Genomic DNA, 12,121 nt, shown 5'->3' on the forward strand with positions numbered 1-12,121 from the left:
ATATTTACAAAAATGTAATCTATTGTGATGTTTAAAGATTGAAACAATAAGCCATACCATAAATTATATTCACTCAATTATGCCCCTGTATTGTATTAGTATTTGTTTTATCTTGCATTGACAAAATATGAGTATTATTACCACTTTAATGGCACATTTCTTCATACAACTTTTTTTTTCATACAGATCCATTTGTGGCAAGTGAGGGCAATCTGTAATCCCCCATAAATGTCAGCCCACTGAGAGTAAATTACCCCTACTGCAATGTCTCATTAATTGATTGTGCCAAATAAAGCAAAGGCTACAGTAACAGCTCTGTCAAGACTGAGTCTAATTTCAGAGCAGTCATTTGGAAAAAATAAGTTGTTTGTTGTTAATTAACGTTTGTTAAATGAGCGTTTTGTTCCTGTCACTCTTTAAATGGCAAAATTTGAAAGGCTTCAGTTTTTGGACTAAAAATGGTCAGAACTTGAAAGAGTGTTCAAGAGGGAAACAGCCAAGTGAAACTCAAAGCTTAAGAATGTGACATCTTTTCAATTGAGGAATGTCACATGTCAGTGCTCCAAGAACTTATTTTCTATGGCAAACAATGACCTTTGACATCTGCGAGCATCACTGTACCACCGGACAGAAAGAAGTCACCACATGATGTCACAGGGTGGATCCTCAGGGAGCTCGGCATTGGCTGCTGACGTTGACATCATTGCTCATTATCAACTCATTCTTCCAAAGTAAATACATTTACGTTGGTGGAACTGTGTTGTCTTTTACACATGGATGCCACATATCACACAAGTTACCTCACTGATGTGACAAAGAAGAGCAACACAAATAACCACAATAGACTACTATTTCCCTGGCATAACAATTGGAAGTGTTGGGAGCTTTAAGGCTGCATGGTGGAGGTGGTTAGCATGTAGGCCACACAGTTGGGAAATCGAAAAGACCTGGGTTCGATTTTTGAACCCTATGCATGGGTTTCCTACTTTTTCCATGCCACTGTCATGTTGACCAAAATAATGCAGTCCCGAGGAGCTGTGTCTGAGTGTGGATGTTATACTTCCCATAGCTGATGTAATGGTGTTCTTATTTAGACCACAAGTGATGCTGTGGACAAATGACCATCACAAGGAAGGCTGTAAGTAGGGCTCACCAGCAGGCTGTTAGAGATGATGTAGAGGATGAGCATCCACAGGTGCTTGTAGCCCATATGAAGTCCTGCCCACAACCACACCAGAGAGATGAGCAGGAACAGGCAGAGGATCAGCGGCACCTCTGGAACACAAGCAATAAAAGCAATATTAACTCGGTGTGTCACAAAATCCTGTTTCACAAGATCACACACCGGGCACCGGGGCTGGGATGCGATAAATAAATTTGTATCCAACTGTATCGTGACATATTGCTCATACTGCAGTATTATGAACCACTGACCTAAAAAGTGGACATCACATAATATGTATGGGATTTCTTAGTGAATACTTAAAAAGTACAGTATGTGTGCCTCAGTTTGTGGATCAAATCAGCACGTCTTTACACAACTCCCCAGTGTCTGAATGTGTGAAATGGTTGTGTTTGCAGCCATGGTTATCATCCCAGTTAATCCTGAGTGGCTGAAAGCCTATTGTGCATTATGTCAAGTCGCCTACGTGGCACACGTAGTGTGGTTTTGAAAGTGACCTTGTAAAATTTCCAAATTGACTCTTCCAATTCTCCTGTCTGTGTGCTCGTGTTGGTCAGGACAGTCTGTACACTTCGATTCACAAGTAGGGTAAAAACACGGGGCCCATGTTTCACATAGGTGCCACTTCCACCCCTTCAGCGTCCTTGCCTCTGTCTGCATCACTCCTTCAACACATTTATCCGTCACATGCCTTTTGCCCACTCAGGAGGTTCTGTCTCTTCATATCAGACCAGAAACTATTTGGATGTTAGCGTCATGCTTCTTTCTTTCTTGCATATCTGTCTCAGCCTTCTCCCGACTGCTTAGAGTTTCCAAGCACGTAAGCACATTCCAGTGCCGGGACGGAACTGTGCTCCCACAGTAGAACAGGTTCTCAGAGCCATAAATGAGGCAGGCTGCAAACATATTGAGTAACTGCTTGACTTGGAACACTTTGGATTTTCTCAAATACTTGAGGACTCCCCCAGTACTTACTGCGTAAGTACTGTACTAAGTACTGTACATAGGATTTTAATACTGGTAAACGTCCATGGTCAAGAGTTAAAGTAGTGTGACACATACCCCCCCCCCCCAAATCCCAATGGTGTTATAACATCATGTCTTCAAATAAATACTGGCTGACTGTTTTTAAGTGTGCTGCATCATTTGCGCACACAAGTGATCGGTGGTTGCTATGGCAACAACTCAGCTGCAGTTCTCCTTAATACAAGATAGTGTGGCATAAAACGGTTTCAGGTGAAATAATAAAATCTCAGTGCTTTAAAGGCACATTACCATACTGACTTGAATATAAGACTGCCCTGTGATTGGCTGGCAACAGCACCCCCCGCGACCGATAAGCGGTAGAAAATGAATCAATGAATGAATGAAAGAATATAAGACAATCCTGAATGTAAGATGAATCCTCTTTTTCATTAGCTGTTTTTGGGAAAATATTTTCATCGGAAAAAAAAAATATTCTTTCATGTCAATATGGTATCCTGTGTTTGTAGTTTTATATATCTTATTGCTTAGCAGACACCAAAGTTGACAATGATTATGTCCGGCTGATTGAGGAAATAAACAATCTGACCCCCCCGATGGTTGTGACCTATTGAACGAGCTGCTTCTCTCCACAGGACAGCCTCAAGGTTACATGTGATCGAGTCATCGTCCTGCTGTGAGAGGATAAGCCGAGAAGCGGGAGCAGGTTCAACCAAAACAGTTGACTGGAAACAGCGGGCGGCACTGATTTGACACTCTCAGAGGTCAGCAGCTGTAACAACCGTGTTGAGCGAGCGTACGTACGTTATGCCCAAGTCGTGTGTGTCAAACTACATGCGCAGCAACACTGTGTTTTTTCCGAGACACATACATTTGTGGGTAAATATACGTTGTTGTTCGATTGAGTGCTGCTTTAAACTAATAACATAAATTCAAAGCGGGACAATGACAAATAACAGAGTATCAACTGTACAAAGTATTTTTCCCCCCTGCTTCCTTTAGGTGTGGACTTGTGCAGGAACACGCATTTCAGTACAGATTAGCCTGCACCTTATCTCAGCACTATGAGATTGAAGTCGAACATTTGAACATATGCTTAATAAGGGTTTTCATTATTTATTCCTGCTTGTTATCATAGCAGCATTCGTTCCTTGTTGTAGTCTGCTCACACTCAGTGGTGTGTGATGCTTTGCCTTTCTTAGCTGGTATTTCGTAATTAGCTGTCAAGATTTCAGGCTATTCTTACTACAGTTCAGTCAAGTACCTGCAGTGCAATTAATCAAACTCAGTTTTGCCACTGGACACAAAGAGACTACAGCATACAGCATAGCTTTGGCAAGGGTGCCCATTTAATTAACTCTAAGTTAGATACCCCCAAAGAATAACTTATTCAGCACATTTGACTGTAAAACAAACCTATGGTACGGTGGAGTGCAAAACACTTCTGATTAGTGCGTGGTGTTTTGGATAAAGAAACTTCCCTTTAGTGTCCATGTACAGTAGCTACCACAAACAATACTCTTGTCAATACTAATCTTATTGAGATGTGTGGTGTACCTGTGCTGTTTGTACGTCCGCGGTAGACATCATCATAGGCCTTCCACTGCTGAGAGACTTTGTAGGCATGGATGAAAACGACCAGCATAGCAACAAGGCAGATGAGAGGGACCAGCACAGCTGTGCACAGAGCTGCATAGATGTTCGGGATGAAGCACCTACAAAACAAGAAAAAAATAGGAAATAATGATGTATCATGTCACTACAGGCAAGATTCACGGACAGATTTTTTGTCCGAAAATATATGACATAGTTCAGATTCACCATGAATCCGTAATTATTTATAAATGCATGATGTACTACTGTTAGAAAGTCAATAATTTTTGCATGTTTTTATGCATTTATGTTTCACTGACAATGTTTTTTTGGTCAGGTGTTGTCAAGATTTCCTATTTTGTTCAGCGGTCCTTGAACATACCATACTTCCATGCTCTGACTCCATATGACTCCAATGTTATCAGTTCATCGATCATTTTCATTAGTGGCGAGTAACTATACATTTAATACTTTTCAATTTGTATACTCAAATCAATTTTAAAAAAATCACAAAAAGGTTAAAATGTGATTAACTGGTGTTTCTCAATAGTTGTTTTCCCTTGCTGGTTGTTTCTTACAGTTCCTTTGCTTTCCTGTTTTCAATGTCCTCACATTTTCACAGCATCCCTTTCCCAGCTCCGTGCCACAATCTGAGAAACTCAGCACCTTCCTAATAGCAATCTGTAAGTTCCAAGCAAACAACAAAACACCCATGTGACTTTGACCCTTTCACATTTCAAGTTTGGTGGGAGTACAACATCCAGATGGGACTCCAGGCTTAAGTTGGTGTTCAGAGAAATAATTGGCCCAGTAGAAGCCATAACATTGCATGAGGTATGCCAAATAGGCCATTGCATCACACAGATGGACTGGTGAGAGTGTAAACAACATCTAATATGGATATTTGTGCTGTCCTGGCCTTGTGAGGGGATGAGAGCTTACTGTAAACTGTCTAAAACTCTCACAAGAAAAGGGAAATCTCGGGAAATCCTGATCTCATAAGTCAATGTTATTGGCTTAAGAGTGGAGGAGGAACTTGAAGGAAATAACAAAGGTCATTTGCACAAAAGCAACTGGAGTTCTTTTAAAGGCACTGACTCAAAAACCTAATTCTTCTGTCAATTTCTTTCAATGATAATGTAAAACTGCTGCTATAATAAAAGTGCAGTAGTAAGTACGCAAGTCTGCTGTATGTATGGGGCCAAGGAATTAAATGTTAAATGAATACCTTTCCTGGTGTCAGATCTCATTTGAATGTGCAAGTGTACTGAATGTTGTCACTGAGTGCATGTGAATGAGAAGGTATCATCATCATCACAGTGGTGACAGGAATGGGATTATATTTTGATGAATTTTGCTTCTTTACCGCAAAAGAGGAAGGCAAAATTACTTTTCGGGGAAGCTGAATACTCCTCTGTATCCTCAAATGTCACGTCTATGCACTCACTGTGTCATGGCCAGTAACCCACCAACAGGAAGCTGGCGTACACACTCGGTCCCAAGGATAACAGCCACACCTATGGCCACTGGCTAATTTTAGATTTCTGGGTCCAATCTTTATTTTTCTTTGACTTTATAACACTTACGTGCATACGAGGCATGAAAAACAGTCACTTGCAGAAATAGTGATGTCATTTGTTTGTTTAAAGGTTAAGGTTTCCACATACAGAAATAGAGTGTTTATTTATAGCTCACGCAAACGCAGCAGACGAATGTATGGTTGCTTTCAGTTTGCGTTTTTTATTTGTTTTGCCGGTACTGAACCTGTCAGGAGACACTCGCGCCACTGTGATTCATTCATCGCTTCACACATCTGATTGGGCATGCCATCACCTCACATGATGTCACAAGATCAGGTGTTTACCTAAAAAAAACAGGTTACATCAATGCCAAAAAAAGCACTATTGACTTACACGTCGCCTTGCACCAATCCATAGACAGCATGGATGCTCCAGCCGAAGCCTCCAAGCAGCACAATGACGAGGATGATGATGACAAGAACAGGAAGACCCCATCCCAACAGGAAATAGAGAAGATAGCGGCGTTCTGTGTGCTCATCATTCATTACAAGAACCTGCCAGAAGTTGACTGCCTGGGGAAAAAGATGGAGGAAATAACTTCAAAGAAATGACATGAATTTATAGTTTCCCAGGCCCAGGACATTATTGTGGCTGAAATGAGAACTTTTTGTATCATAATTTACTGCAGAAGCAACAAAAAGTATCATACTAAACGGCAACGTTTGCTTTGTAGCCAAGCAGGTTTTTAGTCATCCAGGATTTGACACTGAGCGCTTCATTGTTACATAAGCATCTTTTTGTTGAGCACGTGCAAGCATGAAGAAGAGTTTGTTCCAATAAATAGTGATACAGGAAGAAATCTGCATGCTAAAATGATGGGACCTCAGAGAGGACACAGACTTTGACAATATAACACAATTAAGACTAATGGACCCATTATACAACACCTACTGTATAAACCTGATGATGTTTGGGATTGTCCATCTGTCTGCTAACACATTTGTATCGCGCCTGCTGGCACTGTGATGCAACTAACTAACAATATGGGATGCTGATCCTCAGACAACTGCTGCTCCCGCATAATCATAACTACATTGTATAACAAGTGACGCAATGAACGCTGCTTCTGCTGTGCGTGCACACACACACACACACACACACGTGCAACTTGCAAAAACATGACGTGGTTGTGTAACAGCTGAAGTGTGTATCGCTAAGACAATAGGGAAATGTTAGAATCAGATTGGACTTGCCCTTCAATGTGAGATGGCTGAAGCCGTCACAATGCAACAAATAGAATGTGTAGAATGTGCCAAGAAAAACTATATCAATTGCTTTACACTTGAGAGATGTGTTGGGTCCTTCACATTTGTCATTTCTTCTTTGTTTTGCTCAAACTAGTGCATCTCCACTAGAGAGTTATGGCGCCTCACATTTTGAAACCACTGTTCTTGGTTTTAAAATGATTGTATTACTTTATTTCACTCGATGGGCTCTATTTTAGTGGCACAGCACAAAGTGGCACAGGTTGGCAGAGCATGGCGCAATTGGTGTAATTTCGTCCAGGGCACCACTAATCTTTATTTTTAATGCAATCTGAAGAGTACATTAAAATAAGGAGGATGAGGAGGAGATACCAGGAGAGAATATACCATCAAGGGAGGGACAGAGGTGTGGGTGGGCCGAACTGCGCCGTTCATGAAAATTGCAAAGTGAGATGGTCACACCCCGCTGGTATGGCGTACCTGCGCCTGGTTTGCAAAAATAGGACCCTAAATCAGAGCTAATACATGAGCGCTGTCCTGGCTGGTTCACCAGTGTTACAGACCGCTTATGTGGGTGGTTTAGGGTCATAACCATGTCAGTGACAGACTATTCTCTTTCCTGCTAGGCGGTGTACTGTGAAGCTGTTATTTTTAAGGTAATATTACGACTTGTTGCTTTAACTGTGAGGATGACTGCTTCCTGGCTGACTGTACATGCATGAGCTTGATGGTTGTTGGCAGCCCATCAAGGCAAAACAATGTTGTGTTTGTGTGGCAAACCAGCAGAGAGAGACTGGACACACACTGAGCAACTAACATTTCCTGCTGACTTAAAGGAGCAGCACTGTTATGTAATCACATGCGGGCCGCCCCAGAAGATGATGTCAGTTAGTCCCTCGTCTGGATCCAGATATTGGCTGCCTTCTGGCAGTATGTGTGTACATATTCCCCTGACTACATGTGCACTCATCCATTGGCACTGATGTACACCCCATATATATATATATAAATATACACACTATTGAATTCCTTGTGGTTTGGTTTGCGATTGAGTTGCTGGCACCTGCTAATATCATCAGCTTGGCTAGAGTGTCTGCCTAATAGTTGTGGTGAGACATCACTGGGATCAATTGAAAGACTTTGAGGAGGACAAAGAGGTTTGGTGACAGCCATCAACTACAGATAGAATGGCTGTGATATTTTAATTGTCAGCTTCTGGAGTTTCAAGAGCTGATGAAGTCTGGCATTTCTCGGCCATGCCACTAATACTTCTATGTGCTCTATAATATACAAAGATACCACCTTGTTGGTAATGAAAAAATTAAAAAAACAAACTCTTGAGTCCTAGTCTAACACAAACTTTATGGTGGACCTCAAGTAGCTTAATTAGAAGGATAATCTTATAAAACTGTGCCAATAATAGCAGAGCTGTCGGGTGGGGATTCTGAAAAATATGATTTACTCTTGTAAAATGTGCATTTTGAGGGAACATTTTGAGAATGAAATGAGAATGCAATGGTTTGTCTGGGGGAAGTGGTTAAAGTACATTGGGTCAAGATCAGTAAATTCCTGTGCCTTTCACAAGTTGTCTTTGGTCTCAGAGTGGGATTAAAATGAGCTGAAGTCGAGATCTCCATATTAATCACTTCCAATACTGCTGTTTTTATTTGGTTTTGTGTTTTGCAGAATTTACTGAATTTAACACATGAGAAATGAAGCATGTTGGTGATTAGTAGTAAAGAAGTAGTAAAGTAGTAGTAGTAGTTTAGTAGTAAAGGGGGGGGGGTATAAAAAAACAAAGAAAACCTTGTTTCTACTGGGCTAACCTGAAATATGTACAAAGTGTTATTTAAATTAAGAAAATAAGTAGGAATATGCCAAAACTTCAATGTTGCAAAAAATAACAACTATTGCATCTCATATGAGGTAATGTAGATGCAGTGATCAGTCGAAGTAAAAATTTGCTGACATATAGTGTCAGTTTTCAAAGTATGAGGTAGTAGAAGACTATGGGAGAGGCATATCAGCATGAGAAAAACAAAGAAAAACACATTTCTCAAATCTGTTTCAGCTATGTTTAAAGGCAAAATTAACTGATTTTTAGTTCCTATGGTGAGAGAGTAAACCAAGCGTGCCTAGTGTTAACTTGACACCTGCTATTACCTGTATTAGCATCCAAAAGAACTGACTGAGGTGGAAATAGTGAGAGAAGAGCGCCAGAGTTGCACAGCTGTCCTCAGCAAACACCCGGCCACGGAAAGCCGATACCAGGAAGCAGATCTGCAAGGGAGAAACAAAAATATAAATACTGTATATGAATGTATTGGTTAATATTTATTACATATGCCATGTTAGATCCTCCGCTCGGGCATCTCTGTATGGAGTTTGCATGTTCTCCCCGTGTGTGTGTGGGTTTTCTCCAGGTACTCCGGTTTCCTCCCCCATTCCAAAAACATGTTAGGTTAATTGGTGACTCTTAATGGTCCATAGGTATGAATGAAAGAGTGAATGGTTGTTTGTCTATATGAGCCCTGCAATTGGCTGGCGACCAGTCCAGGGTGTACCCCACATCCAGCATACCCTGCAACCCTCGTGAGAATAAGCGGAATAGATAATGGATGGATCGATCAACATACACGCCATACAAAGAAACATCTAACATATAATGTGACATCATAATTAGTACACACTGTTATTTCTGGATTATCCAAAAATACAATGTGATTGGCATATGCCGATCAAAGCCTTTCAGTGCCGATGGTGATCCATGTGTGCAGTTTAGTGTCATGCTCTAATGCTCTAATGTAAAGTTTGCATCCTGCAACACATGACATGAAATATATATCTAGCAGGGATAGCACGTTAAATAGCTTTCGTTTAGTACGGCATTCGGAGAACAAACACTTGACAGAGTATGGTGAGTTTTTGAGTCAACATACAGTGCTAACATAATCAACAATTGCCCATCTGAGAGTAACAGTCAGAAGGCTAACCAAACAGGCGCAGGCGCAGGTGCAGGCGCAGGTGCAGGCGCAGGCGCAGGCGCAGGCGTAGGCGCAAGGCGCCAGCTGAAAGTATGACGCCAACTGGGACCGGCTCGGCTCTACACTGAGATGGGGGTGGGGGGTTAACATGTCGGTCTACAAAATTAGAGCCTTCGATGACCATCCTTCCTCAGGGGAGTTCTTCAGGTTTATTTGCAGTATGTCAGTTTGGCGTGTGTTTAGCATGACCATTGGTTTGAAAATGCAATGAACACATTATTGCTGAAAATATAGCACAGTGCCCAGTATACGCTTCATGATATACAATATTTTAATTTACTTTCCCCAAAAAAGAAACTATAATGCAGATGTGCTACCTGCAGAAGAAAAAAAATCCAAAATTCATTTGAAGAAATACAAAGTGCAGAAATCAAGTTTGCATACTAGAGATTAGGAAATGGGGAATCAACATGGGAAGTGCATCAGGTAGGAGTGTAGAAAAGCCAATAAGGGCAGCAGTAAACCCTGTGACACTGATGGCCATCTGAAAAGGCGGTGCCAATGAGGCATGGTCCTTATTACATAATCTGCAGGCTGTTGGGTGAGAGGCGTGCCACAAAAAGAGGAGGCGTGAATGATAACCTGTTGTCAGTTGCTACTCACATTACACCCATCAGGCAACACAGAGCCTCAGGTAACAAATGAAGGGCCCCCTGGCCACATTTAGTTACATAACAATGTCTTTCACCTCAAAGGAAATTGAATGGCACACTCAACATGACCATATATGCTCTTCTATCAGCATTTACCATTGACACGGCTAATTTGCTGTGTCTATAGTAACATTGTAAATGGACAACAGGATTTGACATTGCCAGTTCCACATGTATCCATCATAAACAGTGACATGAGGGTACACCATATCTGTTTGAGTAGCAAGCGGAATTATCTGTTTGCTTGAATATTTATTTCAGTAAGAGGACGAACAAGCATTTTTTTTTTCACAAATAGGACTCATGAGTCCTAACCCTGCAGGGTACAAGTAGGTGGCATGGCACAGGAAGGAAACTCATGCCTGGAACTGAGCATGGGACAGACAAGTAGCTGCTAGAAGAAGCTCCAAGCTATCATGCAGATATAGTGGCTATAGTCACAACATTGACCTCAGTCTTGAATAAACATATGTTACTTCTGAAGACACACAAAAGGCAACACATCAGCATAATGTGCGTTGCCTCAGTTTAGCAAATGAGCAAAGGATTTTAGCTACATGCAAAAGAAGAACCAGCCTCAACAAGGGGTGTCGACATATTATTGAAGAAGACCATCCACACAAAGTAAGATGTAAGCAGGCTCACAGTCAAGATGGGAGTGCCTCGGTTTTCTCCAGGTGCAACTGGAAGAGTGGCCGGACACCTGGGAAGTTTGGACTTCTCTACTGAGACCAGTGCACCCGTGACCCAGATAAGTGGGTCAGTAACTTATTTATACACTTGTAAGCCAGATATGAATATTAAAATTAGCGTTAATAAAGATTTTATGATGTGACAATTTGATTCTGGAACAGATCAGTTTTATATCCATGATTTCTTCTTCAATATCCAAACACATCTGAGGTGGATCAGCATATAGGAAGAAATTGTGTTGACCTGGTGCAGGTATGGATAAGCCCTTTATGAAGGCCTTATTGTCTACGTTTTGCTATGTAGGTATCGAGGTCACAGTTACAGCATGTGGCCTTTGTTCAGGTCATTGGGAAAGTAACTTAGTTACATGTCAGCAGCACCCAGGTAATGATGACCTACAGCGGGAAAAGGTTATCAGAGTGGGGAGGTGTCAAGTCTGGATGGAGGGTTTATCGGGACCTATCTGCCTGCAGTGTCCTTTGTCCCCCCCCAGCTCACCTTCTGTATTGTGTAAGTCACAAGGAGTCGACTTGTCTAGACCCTCGGGCTACAGACTAACTCATAGCAGACACTGGGAGGTACAAGTCAAGTCAAGTGATGGTGGCATGTGCTGGTTTATCTGGTCAAACGAAACAACAGAAGTATAGAAGCATCCCAAAATAAAAACAGGCTCATTGGTTGCATAGCAAGGCGTTGTTTTGCTTGAACATGATTATATCGAGCCAAGGCATTGCTGAAAACAAGACAATAAGAAGGCATGCAGACAGTGGCCTCATCTTGCTTATCTACCAAGTATGTTTTATAAAAAAAGGCAGCCCATGACCTGGACCAGTAACATTTTTGTGCACAGCTCTTCAGTTACGTGCACAAATCAACGACTTAATGGATGGACTTGAAATACATTTGTAACTATTGTAACCATGACTTTGCTCATCTTTGAAGGGCTGACATACTTTCCCCTGAAAACTGAATGCACGAGGTTTTGATCTATTGGGTTAAACGACTACTGAGGTGTCTAACTTTAGGGACTCCACTGTATGGGAAACTTTTCATAAAGTCAATGATAAACTAGCTCACTATGTGGAAACATGGCCTCTAGAGCAACACTTGGTTATAGTGACTGAATGCTATTGGTGGTTGCTGCTCTCCCAGTCCCAGTCCCAGAGAATATCGCTGCTGATCGATG

General features: G+C 41.5%; 1 protein-coding gene across 3 annotated transcripts in view; it reads right to left on the reverse strand.

Annotated features, from left to right (window-relative positions):
* Positions 1 to 12,121, reverse strand: part of adgrv1 (adhesion G protein-coupled receptor V1) — a 77,234-nt gene that overhangs the window by 7,852 nt on the left and 57,261 nt on the right. For all 3 annotated transcript variants that reach the window (XM_058071122.1, XM_058071121.1, XM_058071120.1), the window contains 4 exons: positions 8,709 to 8,825; positions 5,674 to 5,852; positions 3,725 to 3,882; positions 1,154 to 1,275 (listed from right to left, as the gene is read on the reverse strand). In XM_058071122.1, the coding sequence (XP_057927105.1) occupies positions 1,154 to 1,275; positions 3,725 to 3,882; positions 5,674 to 5,852; positions 8,709 to 8,825 (576 nt within the window). The remainder of the gene's footprint in view (positions 1 to 1,153; positions 1,276 to 3,724; positions 3,883 to 5,673; positions 5,853 to 8,708; positions 8,826 to 12,121) is intronic.

Source organism: Doryrhamphus excisus, chromosome 4 (genome assembly GCF_030265055.1).
Source record: "Doryrhamphus excisus isolate RoL2022-K1 chromosome 4, RoL_Dexc_1.0, whole genome shotgun sequence".
NCBI lineage: Eukaryota > Metazoa > Chordata > Actinopteri > Syngnathiformes > Syngnathidae > Doryrhamphus > Doryrhamphus excisus.